Source organism: Gorilla gorilla, chromosome 1 (assembly GCF_029281585.2).
Source record: "Gorilla gorilla gorilla isolate KB3781 chromosome 1, NHGRI_mGorGor1-v2.1_pri, whole genome shotgun sequence".
Taxonomy (NCBI): Eukaryota; Metazoa; Chordata; class Mammalia; order Primates; family Hominidae; genus Gorilla; species Gorilla gorilla.
The window spans coordinates 86,800,902-86,825,123 of record NC_073224.2 but is presented as its reverse complement, the minus strand read 5'-3'; the positions used below and the strand labels follow the sequence as shown (position 1 = coordinate 86,825,123).

The 24,222-nt window shown below is 34.2% G+C and overlaps 1 protein-coding gene across 3 annotated transcripts in view; it reads right to left on the bottom strand.

Moving 5' to 3' along the window:
• Positions 1 to 24,222, bottom strand: part of KIFAP3 (kinesin associated protein 3) — a 162,308-nt gene that overhangs the window by 18,261 nt on the left and 119,825 nt on the right. For all 3 annotated transcript variants that reach the window (XM_055365908.2, XM_004027875.5, XM_055365913.2), the window contains exons 18-19: positions 21,414 to 21,603; positions 14,383 to 14,482 (exon numbers count right to left, since the gene is read on the bottom strand). In XM_055365908.2, the coding sequence (XP_055221883.1) occupies positions 14,383 to 14,482; positions 21,414 to 21,603 (290 nt within the window). The remainder of the gene's footprint in view (positions 1 to 14,382; positions 14,483 to 21,413; positions 21,604 to 24,222) is intronic.

The window sequence follows — 24,222 nt, the reverse complement described above, 5'->3', positions numbered from 1 at the left end:
TCCCCCAAAACGGTATGGATAGAGAACAGGGATATAGCCCTGAAGTAACCAGCATTTAAATGTGGAAAAGTGAAGGAATGGCCAGCAAAGAACACTGGGAAGAAATGACAAAGGGCTTAAGAGGAAAATCAGAAAAATGGGGTATCTTGAGAGCTGAAAGAAGGGAGTTTCAAAAAGCAGGGCCTGGTCAACTGTGTCAAAACCAGCTGAGAGGTAAAGATGAGAATGGTCCATTAGATTTGGCAATATGAAGACTATTGGTGATTTTGACAAGAGTGGGGAAGTTGAAGAGCACATGCAAGTCTTTTGAGAAGTTATGGATAAAGGGAATTGAGAAACAGGAAGTAGTTGGAATATGATGTGGGGCCAAAGAGTTTAACTTTGCAGATTCTGATTTATGTTTATATGTTGACAGGAATGATCCAGTAGAGGGGAAAAGAGTGACAACATAAAAGAAGTCCTTGAAAAGACAAGAATGGGGTCTAGAGTAAAAATGGGTTGATTGGATTTTGACAAAACTTCTTTCATTGTAATAGAAGAAAGGTGGGCAAAGGTAAGAATAGTTTATTGATTGAGTGGTGGCAAGATAACCTGGGGTAAGTTGCTTAAACCTACATGCTTCAGTTTTCTTAATAATAGTGTCTCCCTTCTTCAGCTGTTGTGAAGAGTAAATTAGATAAGGGATGTAATAAATAGCAATTCATATACTGCCTGGAACTCACTAAATATATTTCAATAATTGCCATCATCATTATTGGTCCATCTATCTCATATTGTACATAGATCTGAAACCATTTAGAGCAGCAGCCCCGAACCATTTTGGCACCAGGTACTGGTTGTGTGGAAGAATTTTTCCATATATGGGGGAGGAGAGACGATTTTGGGATGAAACTGTTCCACCTCAGATCATCAAGCATTAGTTAGATCCTCATAAGGAGCACACAACATAGATCCCTCGCATGCAGAGTTCACAATAGGGTTTGTGCTCCTATAAGAATCTAATGCCACTGCTCATGCAACAGGAGGTGGAGCTTAGGCAGTAAGGTTTGCTGGCCTGCTACTCACCTCCTGCTGTGTGACCCAGTTCCCAACAGGCCATGGACAGGTACTGGCCTGGGAGTCGGGGACCCCTGATTTAGAGAATACCATTTAAAATAATACAATTAGAATAAAGATTGTGTATGTCACTGAAGTCAGCATTGTTTCTACTCCTTTCCAGCAGTTTCATTTAAAACTCTACTGGACTGTTCATGTCGCCAAAACAAATTCTTTTGAGCAGTTGCACTTAAGATGTGTGTGTGTGTGTGTGTGTGTTTAAAGACAACAAAAACTGAAGAAAACAATGTTTACTTCATGAAGAAACTTTCTGTGGACTTGCAAGGTTAGAATTTTGGGCAGATTTAAAGTTGCAGAGAAACGAAGAAGCAAACTATAGAAAAGGCCCTCAGATAAAGTCTAAAATTCTGTTTTCATCTTCATCTTTTTTTCACATGCAAACTATTATGTTACAATTTAAGTAGACATAGGTCTATCTGAAAACAATTCTAAGAGTATAAGCTACATTTTGAAAGTTCAACATTCTAACATTATACCTAATACCTTCTGAAAAGGCCCTGTGAGTGCTGCACCTCTTTCCGTTAAAATGTTCAAACCACTCCTCTTACCCTCCTCTTGTATTGGGGTAACTAACAACAGGCATTTCCCCAAAAGTGGATCCTCTTTTTATCAGGAGATCTGACTTTACTGTCCCCAATTCAGAAACAGTCTTCTGAGTTCTCAATACACTTTTGGTTATTGCTTTTATGGTAGCTGTCTAAATCAATAAATAAGTATTAAATATTTTTTCTTTATCTCAACATTTTGATTTTTATGAGGATGAGAATAATTTTTTCTGTGAAATTAGATGGCTAAAACAGTAACTGTGACTTCAATCTTCTGGGAAAATATAAGCTGATTTCCTTTTTTGATTTATTTTATAAAATTTCATATTTCCATATGTAAATTTGACCTAATATAAATATACAATAAAATATATTTATCAATGACTATCACCCAAGATGGCCCCCTGAGGGTGAATTTCTTGACAAAGAAGTTGCTAACTTCCAGTTGCCAACCACAAAAACAAAGCAGTAGAAAAGATAAGAAGTGTAAGTAAAAAATATATTTAACCTGTATTAACTGAATCAGGTAATTAATGCCTCAATTGAGAGGTTTCATTGTAACAAAAAAGAAAATAAATATGATTCTTTATGTACTTTACTATGAGGATGCACATACTAATGTATAAAATTCAGCTTGCTTAAATGTGATTTTGAAATTCTATTGATTTATTCAACATATTCATAATATTTCCTTTATGTTTGTAAGGACCCATTTGATAAGATGGTATAGTGTATGCTAACAACAATGTTATTTTTACTCTAAGAAGAGCTCTTATAAAGTGAAACTTCAATTTTTTGAAATCCTTGAAATTCCCTTAAATTTCCTTAAGTACTGTGGTGTCTTCTCTATAATGAAAACTGAAAAATAATGTTATGACTCATTAAATAAACTCAGTAAGTACAAACTTATGTTGAAACTAAACATACAAAATAACTAAAGAAATAACAAACCATTTTATTTTATTTGAGGAGAAAAAAGAAAAAAAGGCTTGGTCTTTTAAAAGGATTAAAATGAACTCAATTTATGGAGTCTTGGAATCTTCACGGCAGTGCAGACGGACTTCCACTTGCCCTCCCCTGGCCCACCTCCTGCACACCTTCTCCTCTTAGTTTATTCACATTTTAAATCTTTCTTCCAAGTTTGGCCTGCAACCACTTGACTGGATAAAGTAGGTCACTTGAAAAGGAAGAAAGCCCAATAAAATGAATTGCAAAGACAACAAGATTAAACTGATTGTGCTGTTTTCATACATTGTAGCTGAAATTCTGCAAATATGCAGTTGGCTGTGGTTTGGCATTCAACAGAATGTGATCAGTAAGAAGGAGGAAATTTTATTCTCATTAACTGCTGCAGATTTACTGCAGTGAAAAAGGGCTATGTAACCCAAGATGTGACAGTACAGAAAGATCAAAGCCATGGACTGGAAACTAAATAAACCCTCTGGCTACTTCCTGCAAGGAAAATTCACTTTGGCAATGTAAAACAGAGCCCAGTTTAAAACTACTCTCAGTTTTATGAGCTGTCATAGCAGTTCAAGTGGTTTGGACTGGCTGAGTTTATAACATTATATTTCCTTGTTTTTGTCTTAGATACTTCTGTAAGCGGTTTTAAAGATGCCCCCCCACCCCTTTAAAAAACACAACAACAAAAAACTAATTTCTTTTGGTTGAAACCAAGAATGTAACCACTAAACTTATTAACGCAGGTAGGTCTTCATTTGCAGATTCCTTTCTCATTTAATACAGCTTAATATTTTATTCTTAGATTTATTTGGTAATATAAATTTACTTAATAATTCATCTACAATCTGTACAATTCCTATTCAGAATAAGTGCAAATCAGTTTACAGAGCCCATATGGCTCATATCTGAGGAGTGAGCTATTTGTAATAGCACATCTGTAAAGACTATGGGCAATATGGAGATTACGGGAATTAATATTACATTTAAAATTACATTTGAAAACCTGTAGGCCCTAGGTTTTAGCTGTTTCTTAAAAAACAAATATCTTAGAAAAACTATCTAGTTTAATATTTCTAATATAAGAAATCTAACAACTGTTCATAAATAGTTAAATTACATTGTTAAATCAATCAAGACAACAATAGGCTAGATTAAATCTACCTTAAATTAGAAAATATTCCTGAGTTAAGGAGTAAGCTCAATATCATTACACTCATATTTAAAGGAAACAAAAGATGACATGCTCTATTTCTCTCCCTTATTTTTTTAAGGGGGAATAGTGATGCTTATTAACCAATTATATACAATTTTGTTATTCTCATTATAATATGAAGGAGCAAGCCTTTATGACGGTAATTTGCATTATATTACCTTAAAAATCATTTTTGTTTTTTAAAATAAGAGCATTTCTGGGTCAAATATGTCATAAGAGCCGTCATCCTTGCTTAAAGACTTTCTACTTTCTTTCCATTTAAATTTACAACTAATTTCTATCTGTAAAGCTAACAAAAATGCAATACATGTGAAAAGTATATGACGTTTAACACTAGATAATCACTCTTAAATGGTGATGATATAATTAACTTGCCAGACACAACTGGATTGGCTTCTGTGTCATTTTTTCTAGTACAAAGCTGTACCATAATTGACTTGTTAACATTTTTAAAGGTTCCAGTCATATTCGGGTTATGTTTTAAATTTATAGACTCAATTATGCTGAATTTCTTCTACTAAGTCAAAGTCCTAATGTCACAGGATCCTTGGGGTGTTGCTTTGCCACCCAGAAACCATTGTGGCTGGTGGCACCTTCTCCCTGAGTATTGTTTGCGCCCGCTGGGCTCGTTCTGCCCACTAGGCCCGATAGGCTGTGCTCAGCTTGAGCTACCAACCTGGATCCCACACCTGCCAAGGGTTAGCCAGGTGTGGAGTGGCGAGGGTTGTGTGGGTGACCAAGCGCAGGGTCTGGTCACCACGCACAGCAGGCATGCTGGCTGACTGGCTACTACTATGGCAGGGTGGTTAGCTCCAGGCACTGGTACAGGTGCTGGCTCTGTGTGAGGCTGCAGATGGACCAGATGTACTGCACGCAGCTTCTGCTCTGAGCAACTGCGTCTGGATGAGGGGAACACAGAGGCGCCCAGAAACCTGGAGAAACCGGGAACCACAGAGCCCCACAGAGGGTGTCACATCCCTGGCTCAGGAGCAACTAGGTCTGGGCTCTTGGAAGAGCCACAGCTCTTCCCTCCTTCTCATTTCCCACAACATGGTGAGTGGGGGCGACGTGTTTCAGCCCCGTTTGTGTTACAGTTCTTTGAGTCCTGCCATTCAGGTCCCAGGTTCTTGTTTCCCATCCAGGAAGAATGAGGTAAGTGGACAACTGGAGGGTAAGCAAAGGGGAAGAGGAGCTCCATTGAGTGACAGAACAGCTCTCAGGAGACCCAAAGTAGTAGCTCCTTTCTGCAGGCGGCCTGATGAGTGTCCAGCTCTCAGCAGAGAGGAGATCTGCAGTGGGTAGCTCCTTACAGCAAGCAGGTAATCCCCACGTCTGTACGAGTCTGGCTGAGCCTGGGGTTTTTATAGGCTCATTAGGGAGGAAGTGCATGCTGATTGGTCCATGGCTGGCCATGGACAGGGCCAGAAAAAGTACAAGTTCTCACTTTGGGTGGGAGACTCCACCTGGAACCGGCAGCCTGGTCCCCAGGCTCAGGCCATCCCTGGTTAGAAGGTGGGGTTTCACTGGGGATTCACTCCCTTTTGCCCAGGAGCCTGCCTGTTGCCATCAACATGCCATCCAGGGTGCCCAGGCAGCCCATACTAAGCCACCTTCAGCACCCCCTGGCCTCCCTCCCTGAGCTTGTAGGTGCCCAAAGCTTCAGAGGGGGCTGAGGCAGTGGGGGGCGGAGGGGGGCTGGTGTGTCAGTACCGCCGCAAGTGCAGGCACACCCAGCCAGGTCATGACAGTGCCTGGGCTTGGCTTCAACTTTGCTGCAAAATTGGAGCAGGCACCGGCAGCAGGGAGAGGCCAGGGAGCAGAAGCAGGCACTTCCGAACCTGCAGGGGCAGGGGTCTTCCCCAGGCCCCCAAGAGCACAGGGATGACCTGGTCTCAAGCTGTGGCTGGGCAGCTGCAGCTGCGCCCAGGAGTGCGGGGCTCCTGGCCTGCCAACTTGGCAGGGGGCAGGGCTCATGCCTCTTCCCAGCCTGACAGCTCTGTGTAGCTCGCAGTGTCAGCTGCGCCTCCCCAACTGCAGCTGGCATCCCTGCAGCAGCTGCTCCAGATGGGCCACTGCCGCCATCACTAATAAAGTTAAAATAAATTTGGTTTTATTTGGGAGCATCTTTGGGCTTTCTATACAGCTAATGTGCATGCCTTCAAAATTTTTGCTCAGATTAGCAGATTTAAATTGAACACTAACTTGAAGAGGGTAGTTCTGTCACAACTTCTCTTGTTTCTAAAGTTTCAAAAGAAAGCGAATCACTTGAAATATTTTTTCAACTCAGGACTATAATTTCTCTAGGATAAAACATCTTCCCAAGTTTCCAGGATTCTAAGCCTTGATTTGTGGCTCATATGTCTATATTTCAGTTAAGTTTACAATTTACTAATGCCGATGTGTGATAATCTAATAAAATCTGCCCTTAAAGGTTATAGGCCCAATTTACTAATAAAACCTAATTCAATTCTCCTTGGGAAATGCAAATCATTAGCGTCCAAGCAGCAGAACTGAATTTCCTTGCCTTTTCAATATTAGAAAGAAGCTGTCTCTCTAAGAAGTCTAAACAAATAAGAGAAATCAGACTAATATATTAATAAGCCCATGAGGATTCATTTATGAGCATTTTTAAAACAATACCATCATGTATGCAAAAATTTAAACTGGTTAATTAGCTGAATAAATGATTTTTAAGAGGCATTTACCCTTCTAGACTGAGAATATCCCACTTATTTCATTCCCATTTTTAATACAACTGGATGTAATCTGTAGAGAATTTAGTGAACTAACTACTTAAGATAATTTAAAGGTAGTGAACTAATTACTTAATGTGTTAATAAACCCTTAGCTGCTTACTTCCAAGCAAATCTGAATCACCAATTTGCAGTAAACCATGTCAAATGTATTAAATCAAACTGGGTAAACAGTATGTCATGTTGCACAACAAAACCTACATATCTTACTCTGTATTTTAATAACATTTATTTTAAACTTTCTAAAGTACAGTTCACTGATAAGACTAATATATCTGCTTGTCATCTGGAGGCAATAATGATGTAATAGTAGGAGTGTTGGCTCTTACCAAGCTTAAAGGCTTCACTATTAGCTACCTGGTTTTAGGCTAGTTCCTTAAAAATCTCTGAACCTTAATTTTCACATTGTGAAAATAGGGACAATATTACTCTTTGCCCTATAACCTCACACACTTTTTAACGATCAAATAAGATACATGAAGATTTAAATGCAAGATAAATGTAACTTATTAGACTTCATATACTTAGATTTAGAGTAAAAAGGCTTAAACATTTTATTCTTTGAATCTTTTAGAAGGCTCCTAAGGTATTCCACCTTCTCAACTAAAAAAGTAATTGGGACAGCTACTATGAAAGTACACAGAAAGAAAAAACGGATTTCATGTAAAGATTATGTACGATCAAGACTCTTGTAGTATAAAAATTTTTTATTTGCTTTGATTTTTTTCTCATTAATTAGAACTATGTTGTGACATAGCTATTGCACTCTTGTTCTCCTGTTTTTACCATCCCACAAGTTTAAGAGTAAAATGACCACTGCATTATCTTAGGAATAATTTTACTTGTCATGTAGTACTATTTCTTATGGTTTTACTCAAAAAATTTTACTGTACACTTCTGCTTCATTAATACTGAAGAAGGTGGAAAGAACTTAAAATTATTTCTATTGGTTTTACCTACCTATGTCATTTATTACTTGGCTTGAAATAGATGTTTACATATATTGAAAATAATGTCATTTGGATAACTGAATACAATTATAACAAAAATTTGCATAGATCTGAGTATTTTTAGATCAAATCATATACCATGCCCGAATCAGAGCAACTTTTAAAAGTAAACAGGACACTGTATTATTATCCAATCTTACTGTTGCTATAAAGAGGTTCTACTGAGTATGTTTAAATCATGGCTTAAAATTCTATTTAAATTGAGAAGCAACCCTTGCAAATATCCCAACCTGGATCCAGCTAAGAACAAGTATTAGGGACTTATGCAAATGTGCATGTCAAGAACAAAGTGTAAATAAAATGTATGACAGTGACTTGCATTCAATGATTTTTTGTTTTTTTAATATTATACTATGTTTCATAATAGACTTATCTTAAAATATGTTTACATATTAAGAGTAAGTCAACAAATTTGTTATAATGTTTTAATACATGAAAATCAATATAAATGGATTGAGCAAGTATTCTTAACCATACTGTCTGCTATCTGTTACTAGAATTACAGATGTGGCAGTGATGTATCCAATTTTATGCTATCAAAACATCACATATGAATAAAATTTTTATAAAAAACATTTTTAATAAGGAAGAGGAAAATTAAAAGTTCACTGTGGTAAATCCTTTAAAAAGTGAAGAAGTTTATGAAAGGTGGATATTTATTGGTAAATGTATCTATTTTGACTTATTTTGACATTCACATATAAAGTTTACTTGGAGTACCAGTGTAATATAATCTAGTATGTAGACAAAAATCTCATGGCACAAAAATAATGTTGTAAAAATGTTTATTCCACTACCCTCAATGTATCAATTTTCTTTGACACATAATAACTTATTTATCAGTCTTTATGTTTATCTCTGATTATTTCATATGGACAAATTCTTAGAAATAAAGTTATAGAGTAAAAGGAAGTAAACAATCTAAGGCTCTTGTTCTTTATTACCAAATGCCTTTCATAAAGGTTTTATTAAATTCTACAACAGGTGTTTAGCAGTACTGTTTTGCTCTGATGTGTGGGTATTAGCACTAGAAATTATTTGGCAATTGATAGGTGAAAATGTTATGTCTGCTTTATTTTGTAAACACCATGTCTAGAAAAATGGCTAAGTCAGTTTTTTTGAAAGGCTTCATGAAGCATGTTTTCTGCTGAGAAAAAGTAACATGAAATTCATAAATAATAGAAAAACTATGATCATCTTTGGTAAAAAAAGTAATAACATACTAAATGAAGCAGTATTTTAGTCAATGATTATTTTAAAAAGATTTTATAGGTTTTTAGCAATTAGGTTAGTTCTTACAATGCTGAACAAATGGTTGGTGTCAATGTCTATCAAAGAAAATGCTTCTGAGAGGTTCTTTTCACTTTTTTGATCCTTCCATCTAATTGCTATGCTATGGCCACAGTAATGAAGATCATTAGAACTTAAATTATTAGAACAAATGAGTTTGGGTTATTAATTAAAAATTGATAAAGGACTTATCAAAGAAGGAATTTTGCAGGCATATTTACTTTCCTCTCAATATAAAAGAATTTTTTGCTTGGCCAAATTAAGGGCTGTAAAATAGACAACTTAGTTTCTCTTCTGAATAACTGCTTTGAAACAAACTCATAATATATAGTTCTAGTAATATGTAGTTCTGTAAACACTGCACAATGCCTTTTAGACAGAGAACATGTAATTTTGAGGTTGCTTTCTCAAGGGAAAAAACAGTAAACTAAATAGCTGAGTATAATTAAGGCAGCCTTATAGCTAAACAAATAAGTCTAATTTTTTTATATGTAGAATTCTAGAATTAAAAAATCATACATTTAAAAATTTGGGTAAAAGATTATTTCTTATATTTTAAAGAAATAATTTTTTAGTTCTCCTCAGTATGATTTTTAAAAGTACAACTAATATCCAACTGTGATTTAATATTTGAAAAAAAAGAGACCAAAATAGAAGGCATATGTATATGTAATATATAATACATATAATGCATAAAAAAGTTAATATTAAAGTACTCTAAGAAAAGAAAAAGAGGCAGGCTATAACACACACATAGAAAATGAAAGTTTAAGAGTCAGATGGCTCAGATAATGCATACATCTAGTTTGTCTTTGACCCCACTGAAATGGTCAGTAAATGACATCACTGTGCCAACCACAAAGAAGAACTCCAGGCTCTCTGAAAAATATTTTTCAAAGCCCCAAGGAAACCTAAGCAGTCTCTGCAATTTTTTTTCCAGTTTATGAAAATTGGATTCTTATAAAAGAAAAATGGACCATTTTTACTGCAACAAAAACTGATTTGTAAAAGCTGGAAGCAGTTTAAAAATACCCTTAACATGCGGTTCTTGTTAGTCTTGAAAAGTAAAAGTTATAATAAAAAAATGGTCCAAAAATATGGTGCAGATACATGGTATACATAACTGGAAAAAAGCTAGTCTTGCTCCTATTATTTTTAATTAGCTTCAAAAGCAAGTTTCACTTTACTTTCTAACACCAGTTCAGATTTTGGGAGGGGAAGATTTACATTTGACGCTCTGGGATTGGCAACTCCATAGCTATTGCCTTCGAGCCCTAATGCATTTTGCATTAGTTCTAAATGTTGGGAAATCCTGGCGCCAAGAGGTTCAAACTGATAGTGACACATGTCTAAAACCCAGGATTCACTGTCCAACTGCCAATATCTATTTTATCAAACATCCAGTCTTCTTATAGAATGGGATAGATGAGTTTAACAGTTTTCACTGTTTCCAATTAAACTGCGTTGCTATCTTACAAAAATGAAGGTATTCAGATTAAGAAGGACCCCCTGACTTGGATTTTAAGAAAAATATCAATTTCAACTATTTAAATTCTTCTCTAAATCTGGCTTAGTTTCTCAGATTTTAATACATTCATCCTATTACTGAACCTTGTCATTTTATGAATAAATAATTTTTCTTTAAACAATTAAAAAAACCCTTGTGTCATACAAATTAGCAATTTGTTATTTATTACATGAATCCACTCAAACTGAAACATTAAGAAAACAGAGAATGAAAAGCCATGAGAACTGGCTGAAGAGTATGCCACTTGGCACTGTCATATTGTTTCGTGTTTTATCCCACATATTGTTATACTTAAATCATTGAAAACAATGGTAATGATAAAAGTTCACCTTTTATACATTAATCAAGTATTACTCTTTCTCCAGATAACTTGACAGTGCTTATTTATCAAAGACATATGAAGAAGAAGCAGGGAAAGAATTTATAAATCATCTGGACCATTTCCCTGATTTAAAGGAAAAACACCCAACAACTCCAAATAGACAGTTTAATCTTTTTAAGATATTTAGAGAATCAGCTTTTTCAATATGTAAAGATCAATTCAGCTATTATTCTTTCACAGTTAACACAAATTCTTCATGTTGTCCATTAAGTCTGCTTATTCTCATCTTTACAGTAGAGATGAAGAATGAGTTCAACAACTTCTCTTTAATTAACTTGCATTTCTTGAAAAAGATTCCTACTTTGCTTAAAATCGGTTAAAATCAAAAATTTCAAAAATATTTTTGAATGACTATTATTTAGTTTAATGAGATTGAAATTCGCCTATAGGATATCAGGAGCTGAAATGTAGCCATAGTTTAAAATTTCACATTATGCAGCAAAATTATCATATTGAAATATGTGAATAATTATGTAACGATTTAAAATACTTAAATCTTTGAATTGAAAAATATGCCACACTTTCAGATCCATGGATACTGTTAAAAAAGAGCTTAGAGGTCCTATTAAAAGGAGAATCTTAACCAATCACAAATGATTGAATAAAAGCAAAAAAGCAAATGATTCCAGAGTAAGTCAGTAAAACAAAGTGTGAAAAAGAAGACTATGAATCTTTGGCTATATTGTGTAATCTGTCTGTGGCTCTGCTGATACAGTTTAGGGTCCCTTTTCATTTGTTCTATTACCTACCACAAAATTTGAGGAAATTCACTGTGAATTATTTCTTCTAAACATGAAAAAAGTGATACAGTTAAATGTGATTGAAGGCCTTAAAAATTACAAAAGACAAGAGACGAAAGTCTTAACTTTCTCAGGGAAAGTTCTTTCTAAAGGGCAAACAATTCTCAAATGAAAATAATTATAAAATTGTATCATTCTTTTGATTTGAAAAACAGTCTATAGTAAGTTTTATTAACTAATCTTTTAAGTCAATATTACTGGGATATGTCTTTTGTGAAGTAAAATAAGCTACATATTTTTACTTTTGAAAAGAAAGTAAAGGTACAAAGGTAAAAGAATTTTCCCAAAGTCATGTAAAAAAATCTTATTAACAGAATGGAGGAATAAAATGCTGAAATCTTTGGACCCAGTACATAACTTGTGGAATACATTTATTTCTCTCAAAACTTTTATTATTTTATAAAGTAATCATTTTTGAACACTAGAAATTAGAGATTTTGCTGAATTGAGCAAAAAAGGATTGTTTTCTGTATTTTAGTGAAAATGTTTAGTTTTTTTAAAGTCATATAATTAAATTTAAAAAAAGCAAGTCTTTCTCAAATAAGTAATGCATGATTTATAGCAGTTGGTTTTCTTTAGATTCACAGTATCTGCAGGAGATACAAAAATAATGTTTTGCTAAAAGTAAAACATAAATGGCAGAATAATTAATCTTATAAATGCTATAAGCAAATTTTTTCAATATAAATATTAAGATCACATATCTAAATCATTTCGTCCTTTCCCAATTATGTTTCAGAAAACATTTGTACAGTGAATTGTCACCTGATAGAGTACAGTATTTATAATGATTAAACAGAGCCTCTATTTAAATAACTATAGCTAATAAAGCCAGAAGCATCAGAAGTAATCAAAAGCCATATGCTTTCTAGTATTTAACCATGTTTAGCTTTTATTTCCTAAGGCAAGATGTTTCTTACTATGATAATCTAGTACACAGATGAAACAATTTTTAAAGGGCTACTATTTATTTAAAGTACACTACAGAACACTGAACTACACATAAGGTTATTACATTTCATGTAATACTCCTGTGATTTTCCACCATGCTTTTAAACTTTGGGTCATGACCATCAGCAAGTTGTAAAATCAATTTAGTGAGCTGCAGTTTGCATTTAAAACAGGAAATGGAATATAATAAAATATAATTGTGTATTATAGGTAGAGTACCATTTTAAGAAATTTTTGTTTTACACATATATATAGGTAGATAAATATATGTAAACAGTTTACATATATATGTATAGGTAGATACATGTATATAAACAAATATGTATGTATGCATTAAGTTCAAATATGAAAGGTATTTCTTTTAATGTGGGTTGTGATCAAAAAAGCTGAAAAATCACTATGGTATGTTTTGTGTCCTCCAAATGAGGCAGCATGTTATACTGGAAAGAACATAAACCTTGGTGATATATACACCTGAGTTCAAATTTTTGCTCCATCATCCTACTTGTGTGAATTGGTTAGTTAACCTTGAATTTTTAGAGCTGTGATTTCATCAGTAAAACATATAATAATACTTGTTTTAAAATGTTGCTATGCAAGTTAAAATAAATAAGATGAATATTTGTAAAACAGATTATATACAATGGATAATCGATAATGGCTGAAATTATAATTAGTATTAAATTAAAATAACACTACAAGTGATCATTAAGAGTTATCGCACATTGGTCACAACTGTATTGTTCATTTAAAAAATACGTGAACATATCTTACACATAGAAAATAGCTTATCCTAATGAAAAGTAGAATTTAAGAAGAAAAAAATTAATAATTTAATGAAAAAATTAATAGCTTAAGGGAAAATACTACTATAACTGTTCACTGGACTAGCTTAATGTGAAATGTCAACAGTCAGCCTTAATTAAAATGTTACACCTCTAGGAATGATATGAAGAGAAAAATATTGTTTATACTTTCTGGCGAGATTTTTAAAATCTATTATATTATTATGTAATAAAGCTGGATATATGCTGTGGGGAACTTTATTATAATTGCAAAACAATACTGGCCTGACTTTTTTTTTCTCTTAATTATTTTAATAAAATGCCATCTAGGGAGGAAAAGTCTTCAATTTAATAAAAGCACCAACTGTTTAAAAACAGCTATGTCTTGGGTAATTGTTAAAATACACATCTTCTGTTCTCATTTTATATTTTAATGGCTTTGGAAAACACTCAGAAACAATCTGCATTCATTAATTAGGCAAAAGTATTGTTTGTGTCAACAGACAATCTATATTTTCCAACTTGAAGAGCATATTTTGTTTTAGATCTGTGATCCCCATTTTTTTTTTGAGACGAGTCTCGCTCTGTCACCCAGGCTGGAGTGCAGTGGCGTGATCTCGGCTCACTGCAAGCTCTGCCTCCCGGGTTCACACCATTCTCCTGCCTCAGCCTCCCGAGTAGCTGGGACTACAGGTGCCCACCACCACACCCGGCTAATTTTTTGTACTTTTAGTAGAGACGGGGTTTCACCGCGTTAGCCAGGATGGTCTCGATCTCCTGACCTCGTGATCTGCCTGTCTCGGCCTCCCAAAGTGCTGGGATTACAGGCGTGAGCCACCACATGCGGCCTTGTGATCTCCATTTTTTAAATACAGAAAATGTGACTTCATAAGTTAATTTAAAATCAAACAAACATGCCCTTGAAAAGATTGAGGGTTTTTTCCCCCCTCTTAATGAAAAAGAAGACAAATGGAGAGTGAAGAGGATTTTAGCTTTCCAAAAGCAACAGATACTACACATTAGATTTTTCTTGGAAAACTGTTTACCTGCCAGGAAATGAATGCTGCCCAACAACATCTCCATTTTGAAGGTGGTAATCATTGAAGAAATCGGGACTTATGGCTCCTTCAGAGGCAATTAATCCATCTAGAAAGAAAGAAAAATGGTAACCAGTAAAACATATGTGTAGGAAAAACCTGTCTATCAAGCAATACAATAAGAAAATAACTTGTATATTAATCTATAAAGAAAAATGTTAGCATGACATGCTGTTCTCTCTGGGAGTATGAACAGACAACTGTATGTACTTTAAGTACGGGTTCACAATAATGCAGCACAACAACTGAACATTCATTGAGCATCTACTATGTATTTGGCACTATGTGAGTACAGAGAGGAATTAGTCTCTGCCTTCAAGCAGGCTTATGGTCTCGTATGGAGAAGAAAGAAAAAGATAAGGAAGAGAAGCAAGGTGGGGACAGACAGTAAGGATGGTTCAGGCTAAGGAAATAGAACAAATAAAGGCAAGGAGGTATTAAATAGTTTGGTATTGGTAAAGGGTAATACTTTATTGTATTTCACAGCTTTATTAGTGTAGCATGATTAGGGAATCAGATATACCAAATAAAATAAGTGAATTTCTAAATAAGCAATATTTGACAGTTTAAGTGCCAGACATTAAAACACACACACAAACTTACATTAGAAATCTTCATATAGTTTACACTCCTTATATTCTTAAAAGGATATACCATACAGAAATATTCCTTGATTATTCAATATTCATTATAAATACTCAATATTGTACAGTCCCTAGGGTTGTGAGATATATCTGATTACCTATGCTAAATAGTTCTATACTAGTATGCTTATTTTTCTTTGCTTATAAAGTGCTTCTTTCCCTAAATTTAAGTATTTGTTAAGACATTTTCCTGATTATAGAGTTATACTACTTTCTCATTTGTTCCAATCTAAGAATCTAGATAACCTATTTTTGATAGAATTATGAATAAGTTAAGAATAAAAAGAATCTGAGGAAAAAAAGATCTAAGTGATGGCTTCAGAGCTGTTCAATGAATAGAACAAATACGTTAGTATACTGCTTTTGTAATAACTATTTGGATAGCTTTGAGGCCTTTCAAAGTTTCCTTTTCTGAAAGTATGCTGGGTTGTTGAGTGGCCTGCAGATAAACATTAGCTAGGTCATACCTACCACATTGTTTATACATTTGGCACGCAGTATAGGCAAATTATTCAATCACCAAATGATTATTTTATACTTAGCACATGCAAATACTGTGCTAGGTCCTGTGGGAAATGTATAAAATTATAATACATAACCTCTGTTTTTAAGAATTTTAGTTTAAGTGAAATATAAGACAAACACTTAAGATGCAATTAAAAATTTAATTTATAATAAATGATATACAGAAGGAATGGACATAAGTACCCAATAAGTGTGGAGGCAGTAAAAGCTATAGAGGGGTCAGAAAATTCTACTTTGAGTGGAGGTGGCAGAAGTGTAACAGATTTGAGTCTGGAAAGACAGGTAAGAGTTAAATGATGAAATCTGTTTGAGGAGTAAGGGTCTAAAAAATTGAGTGAATGGTAAAACTAAGTAATAGAGTTGGCAAACGAATTAAGTGGGGTAATTTGTATTTCCATAAGACTCCCATACTACTCATTTGATACATATATCCATTTGTTACACATCATATATTAATGACATATTATTGTTTAATTGTCAAATTGTTAATGGACACCTTTGGTATCTGTCCTATTACTTTACTAATTTAAAATACTTAAGAGATTGCTTGAGTTTCTACGGAAAGTGTAATATTTAATCCAGTTTTTATGTCCACTAGAAGTTAAAGTTTCTATAAATAAAAAAGACCAGCTAAACACTGAAAAGTTACAAAAAAAATGAAATCATGGAAAATGACAAGACACCACAGAAGGACAGTAAAGCAATGTAAAAAAATCAATTTTATATGGATTCTAGCCATATAAAAATTTGTGATTTTATATAGTAAACTTTTTAAAAATGGCTGGGATTTTGTGAAAGTGGCTAAAACTAACAAACTAACAAAACTAACAAAAATCAACAAGTCCCTCTGTTAAATTAAAACCAAAGAATTGAGAATCGGAGTTTAAGAAACCTGCCAATTTTAGAGGAACAAAGCTAAGTAAAATGCCAAAATAAAATATATGCCACACGTGGAAAATACACACAAAGATATTCGGCATGCCAATAAAATAAAAGAATTTAACACTAAGAAATATTTCATAAATAAAGCCAAATGAAAAGATATGTGAATTATGTAAAAAAGTTTATACTTATAAAATATGACATAGTGAAGTGATCCAGATTAGGTAGAAATTAAGTAAAAATCTGACCAAATTCTCAACATCTTATTTTTGATTCAGAATGCCTATTGTCTTCAAAGGGAACAATGAGTAGCAAAAGAATAAATAGAAATACAGGGCACTAGAAAATGGGCGATCATCAAATAGAGATCAAATTAAAAATTTTTTACTTTAAAGATTCAGCCAGAAATTGTATAAATCCAGAATACAACTAGTTCAATAATGTCTACTCTTATGTGAATAAAAAAAGAGTAAATTTATACCACTGAAGTTCTTTTTTTTTTTTTTTTTTTTTTTTTTTAGACACAGGGTCTTGCTCTGTTGCATAGGCTGGAGTGCAGTGGTACAATCACAGCTCACTGCAGCCTCAAACTCCCGGGTTCAAGTGATCCTCCTGAGTAGCTGGGACTACAGGGATGTGTACCACCACATCTGGCTAATTTTTAAAATTTGTTGTAGAGACGGGGTATTTCCCAGGCTGGTCTTGAACTTCTGGCCTCAAGTGATCCCTCTTGCCTCAGCCTCCCAAAGTGCTGGGAGTATAGGTGTGAGCTACAGTGCCCAACTTCATTTTTAATTTTCCTAGGACACTGTGGTTGATTAAGTAAACTGCAGCTTCTACAGTGCCCTTTATGGCTTGACAAAAGTTAGGCAGCTCTGACATATGAGTAATCTTTCTTTACTAGAATGAGGTATAAAAATTCCGTTAAAGCCTCTCATCCCAAGCACCTCAACTTCTTTGGAAATATCTTATTTTTTCTTAACATTGTTCCACCAAAATTAATTCTTTTAGGGAAATATTAAAAAAGAATCATAGCTTCTTATTTATTCTCCAAATAAACCTAGAAGTGTCTTAAATTCCTACTCTAAACTTGTTTCAAAGATATTAACAAGGAACTAAAGTATTTCATGGAACATTTAAATGACCAGAGAACAAACAGGAAACACAGATGATATACACCATAACACTCTAAGCTATAGAGTATTATACACATTTACAGTACTCAATTATATAAAACCTTTTAGACCACAGTTATAAAGCACACCTTCCTGAGATGCCCCAAGTAAGATGATAAAGACAGTTATGAACAAAACAGAGCATATACTAGAACAGTGATGAAACCAAAGCAAATTTGTTGTCAACACAGGTAATTTATCAACCTTCTGATTTCTGAAAGCCAGTTTTAAAAAACTGGCTTATAAACATTGTGAATTTAAAAAAATACAAAAACTCAGTATCTTCTTATATATCATCTTGTATATCATATACTCTTACTGAAATACCATTCTTTTTTTTCTAACTCTTTTTCTTTTTGAGATGGAGTCTTGCTTTGTTGCCCAGGCTGGTGTGCAGTGGCGTGATCTTGGCGCACTGCAACCTCCACCTCTGGGTTCAAGAGATTCTCCTGTCTCAGCCTCCCGAGTAGCTGGGATTACAGGCGTGTGCTATCACATCCGGCTAATTTTTGTATTTTCAGTAGAGACGGGGTTTCACCATGTTGGCTAGGCTGGTCTCGAACTCCTGACCTCAAATGATCCACTTGCCTTGGCCACCCAAAGTGCTGGGATTACAAGCATGAGCCACTGTGCCAGGCCAACTTTTTTTCTTAAAGAGACAGGGTCTTGCTATTAATAATTGGCCCAGGTTGGAGTGCAGTGGCTGTTCACAGGCATGATCTCAATACCGATCAGCATGGGAGTTTTGACTTAATTCCTTTTGGATCTGGGCCAGTTCACCCTTCCTTAGGCAATCTGGTGGTCTCCAACTCCCAGGAGGTCACCATACTGCTCAACTTAGTGGGGACACCCGACTGGCATAGCTCACTATAATCCAGAGCTCTTAAGACTCAAGTAATCCCCTCACCTCAGCCTTCTGAGTAGCTGGGACTACAGGCACATGCCACTATGCCTGGGTAATTTCTTTTTCTTTTCTTTTTTTGGTAGAGACGAGGTCTCACTACATTGACCAGGCTAGTCTTGAACTCCTGGCCTCAAACAACCCTCCTGCCTTGGCCTCTCAAAGTGCTGGCATTAGAGCTGTGAGCCACCATGCCCGACCTCTTTTTATTTCTTAAAGTCAAATGAAAATATAATATTGGGCTCTTTGGTGAACTAGCTAAAGGTGAAATTGTGACTGTATGGGAGAAAATAGATGTCAATAGTGTAGAGTATGAGAAAAAGAAATAACTAAAATGATGAATCTTATTAATAATTTATTTGACTATACTTTACAAGACACATCACAGAAATACACAGGTAGTATGAAAACTATGTTTTTTACAATATTCCTGAGATAGAACAAACCATTTTAAGCTTCATATTCCAGTAATACATTCACATACTAAGATTCACTAAAATTAATGGAGAACAATTAAAAAATAAAAAGTCATTTAGATATATGTAGTAGCAATACGGCTTTATAAATGACAAAATATTTCCTCTATGGGTAAAAGTACTAAAGCAAACAGCTTCATTTTCATAATAGCAAAGGACATTAATTAGTGACTACAATCACAATAATTTTAGACTAAGTAAAAAAATATTGTAACTAAAGGAGATGCTAGTTTTGTATTTCACATAATACTAAGATTGTTTTTTTTAAAAACATGGGAGAATCATATACATTTGACTATTAAATAGTCTGAAAATACAGAGAATGATGCTAATGACTAGAAAATAGCAGATGGCATGTCATTTTAAAGTAAAAGATAAGACCCAGGGAATTACGAGCCTCTCAGTTTAACCTCTGTGGCTGAAAAGCTGCTAAAGCTGTTCTTATCAGAAACAGCCTAAATTTTCAGGGAGACCCAGAGGCTTAAAAACATGGCTCAAGCATTCAAACAAATCTGCAGGAGTACAAATTTATCTGATGTTTTCTGATGCTACAATCATACACAATAAAGGAAAGGAGGCTGATATTATCTAGATTTCCACGAGACACATCAAGAAATGCTACAGGGATTCATTTAGTCCATGAACTATCCATGGAAAATGATGTAGGTAAAATAATTACTAAACTAAAAAAAATTGCTTGCTATAAGAAATTTAGTTTTAGACTCACAGCATGTAATTTCTACTGTCAAATGTCTATCATATCATCAGGCTATAGATAAAAAAAACCTAAATGTTTCTAAGTTTTGGTGTATGAAAATATACATAACTGTTTTCTCACAAAAGCACAACTTATACATTGTAATTATAAAGTATCAGAAAAATATTTAGGATTTTCACTTTAAGAGGTTAATTTAAATTAATTTTGGAAATGTGGTATAACTGTTTAGAAATCTGTTTTGAAATTTTATTGTATTAAAACAACAATGATGAATACTGAGGTAGTTAATAGCTTTATCTGGTTTTGGAAACTGGTAATTGATTCATTATGAAAGGTAGCTATCAATCTTCAAAGCAAGAAACTTGATTCCAAGAATATTCTGATTTCTATTAAAAAAATTCGCATCATATATATTTTACATCATCTTACTTCATGAATACTGAATATGTAAGGAACAGCTGTTTGCCATTACTGAACTAAGAAATTCTGTTTGGTTGAAATTAATGATCTACTCCATCTGGTTTGAAACACAAAGCAGCATTTCATAACTACTGTAAAGTTCAGTTAGGAAGAAATCTATTTGATTTTCAGAGTAAAGCATAAGTTTTCCATGATTTAAATATCTATACCAAATACAAAAAATAATACATAATATCTATGGAAAATTTGCACAATACACAATTAAGAAAACACATGAATGAAAGTGTGAGTGGTATTATTAATGTGAGTACAGTGATCAGATGTAATAGTAATTTACATAATCATCCAATCATTGATCAAATTGTTCAGATAAAATGAGATAATACACAAAATATTTAGAGAACATATATTGAGAACACTAAATGCATAGTAGAAACACATAGTAGAAAATAAGGTGAGTCACTAATTCAGATATAACCACCTTAATGATTTTTATCTTCAACTTGCTAGAGATTTTAATTATTATAGAAATCCCTTCCTTCCTCTCCTCAACTAAATGACTTCAGTGAAGTAATATTAATGTTGGCAACAGTACAAAACAGTGAGAGCTGGAATATGCAAAAACTTACCAATCTTTGTGTCAAACTCATCCTTGGAAAAAGGTAGTAATGCAGAATCAAAAAGGTTATAATACATGCAAGATTTACATAAATATTAAATTTTACCTTAAAAACATTAGCATAGTTTAGAAAGAATAAACAATTACTCTAAAGTGCCTAAATCGTCCCCAAAGTTACCATATAGAGTTTGGTAGTTTGAAACTAAAGCAAAACCATGGCAAAATTAAACTGTTAAGATTAAATACCTTGGAAAACAAATGATGAATAAATTATGCATTTAATAAATGCAGAAGAAAAATGAATATTACATTTTTGAACGGAAGTCAGAAATCTTGAAGTTGTCCATTTAAGTTACACATTCTAGCAATTAATAAACATCTAAGAACAATTAATTTTCCTGGCTACAGTGTTTTAGGGAGATTCCATCAAAGACTAACTTGGAAAAAAAAATGGTAAGTTAATAGGTTTGCTTATTATATATAGATGCTACACCTAAAATCATTAGCAGACCATTCATAAACTAAAAGAAGTGCTTATTAAGCTTGGGAATGTGCAAGGCTGGCCGACTAAAATCTCTATTCATAGCATATAAACTGTTTATTTTCGCTTTGGTTATCACCTGAGTTGTAGAAAAGGTCAGGTCTTTCGAGAATATCTCCTTCATGAATGTATGGCTCAATTCGATCATCACCATACAAATACTGCTCACTCTCATCCATCTGACGACTCTCTACCATCTCCAGCCACTGAGAGTTATGCCAGCGAAACTTTTCACTCTGAATTTTCTTAGCCCATTCTTCATCATATTCCTATTGAAAACAAACAGTCAACTGTTATTATATAAGCTAACTCACTTGGCACTCAGACGGCAATATTTTTATCTCTTGAGAATTTTGGGGGGCCTTCATTGGGTCAGAGGAAGCACTAAAAATACCTGTTCAGGATTATTTTATATAATAGCCAACGAAAAGCAATTACATACATAAAGAAGTCTGTGTTTGTATTATCGATCACTAATGGCAATGGCAAACACTAGAAAAGTTTAAATTTCATAAATTCTTATTTAATATTACATAAATATTGCCAGAACTTCAGCAAGCAGTAAGACTTCAGTTTCCAAAGAGTTCTTGTGACTATAATTAAAGTTGACCTTAGAACAAAATGGATTTCAATTGCACAGGTCCACTTATACATGGATTTTTGTTCCACCTCTGCCACCCCTGAGACAGCAAAACCAAGCCCTCCTCTTCTTTCTCTTCCTCAGCCTACTCAATGTGAAGACAATGAGGATTAAGATCTTTATGATGATTCACTTCCACTTGGTGAACAGTAAATATATTTTCCTTATGATTTTCTTAAAAATATTCCTTTCTCTAGCTTACATTATTGTAAGAATACAGTATATAATACACATACAAAATATGTGTTAATCAACTGTTTATGCTATTAGTAAGGCTTCCAATTAACAGTAGGCTATTAGTTTATGTTTTGGGGGAGTTAAAAGTTATACATTTTTCAACTGTGTAGGGGGATTGGTCCCCTAACACCTGTGTTATTCAAGAGTCAACTGCATTTGTGGCACTAATGACAGGTAGTTAGCACAAAATGACATATTTTGCTGTATCTTTTAGTCTAGATAACACTGGGGGAAGTACTGTTAAAGTATTCTTTTAGCTGCTAAAATGGTTTACTAAAGAAAACAAATATCAGAATTGAATTTCATTTTTGTTCCAACCACAAATTAATGATCTTATCTTATTTAGTTGTAATTATTTCTTTAAATGCTTCTTGTTTTGATCATAAACTCCTATGGAGCAAGATTGGGTTATTCACTGACAGGTGTATCTGTAACACTTGTCAGAAAGAAAGTTCTTGGTGAATGGTTTTGAAGGACAAACAGGCAAATTACTGTAAGTTACAGCAGAACTTCTCCATCTACTACTTGTCCCATAGGTTGCAGCTACTACTGAGTAGTGTATTGCTTTAACAATGGACAGCAGAAATGATAGCATGGATAGAAAATAAAAGGCTTCAGATATTTCATGTCATTGTTAGAGTTCTTGGTTTTAAATTCCTCTGTCATATCTTTAAACACATTTGGTTACAGCTGTCTAAAAAGGAGTTAGAGGGATGCAGGGTAATAGCACTATTAAGGTGATCACAAAAACTAAGAGGTAGACCAAATATATATTTTAGTTAAATGCTAAGCAATTTTTCAACTCAAGCTGAGACTCAAATCAAAATCACAATCACATAATACATTTCTGGGATATAAAAATAAAATCTGAGACTTTATAATAAATGTAATTATTATTGTAATTTTCTTGTTACAATTTTAACTTGTTGAAGTTTCACATTATCAGCAAATCCCAGCAGTGTCAGTTGTCAGATTGCATGTGCTATAATGTACATTTAAAAAATATATAGATGCTCCCTTTCAACTGAAGTTGGGGAAGGTAGAGGATATTTTTTGACTATAGTACTGCTAGTGACAATTTTGCTACCAAATTACTAAACTTGATTTTCTTTTTAATTTTTATTTTAGGTTCAGGGATACATGTGCAGATTTGTTACATAGGTAAACTGTGTGTCATGGGGGTTTGGTGTACAGATTGTCACCCAGGTAATAAGCATAGTACCAAATAGATAGTTTTTCAGTCCCGACTCTCCTCCCACCCTCTACCCTTAAGTAGGTCCTGATGTCTCTTGTTCCCTTCTTTGTGTTCATGTGTACTCAATGTTTAGCAACCATTTATAAGTGAGAGCATGTGGTATTTGGTTTTCTGTTCCTGTGTTAGTTTACTTAGGATAATGGCCTCCAGCTCCATCCATGTTGCTGCAAAGGACATGATCTCGTTCTTTTTTACGGCTGTGTAATAGTCCATGGTGTATATGTATAACATTTTCTTTAGCCAGTCTACTGTTGATGGGCATTTAGGTTGATTACATGTGTTTGCTTATTGTAAACAGTGCTGCAATGAACATGCATGTGCATGTCTCTTTATGGTAGAACAATGTATATTCCTTTGGTTATATACCCAATAATGGGACTTCTTTTCTTTTACCTTTTTTTTGTTGTTGTTGAGATGGAGTCTTGCTGTTACCCATGCTGGAGGGTGGTGGCACGATCTCAGCTCACTGAAACCTCTGCCTCCTGGGTTAAAGTGGTTCTTGTGCCTCAGCCTCCAGAATAGCTGGGATTACAGGTGCCTGCCACCACCACCTAGCTAATTTTTGTATTTTTGGTAGAGATGGGGTTTCACCATGTTGGCCAGGCTGGTCGTAAACTCCTGACCTCAGGTAATCTGCCTGCCTCGGCCTCCCAAAGTACTGGGATTACAGGTGTGAGCCACCGTGTCTGGCCAGGACTTCTTTTCTAATAGTTATCTATTAACATTTCTATTAGTCATCAATCTATTTCCTAATAT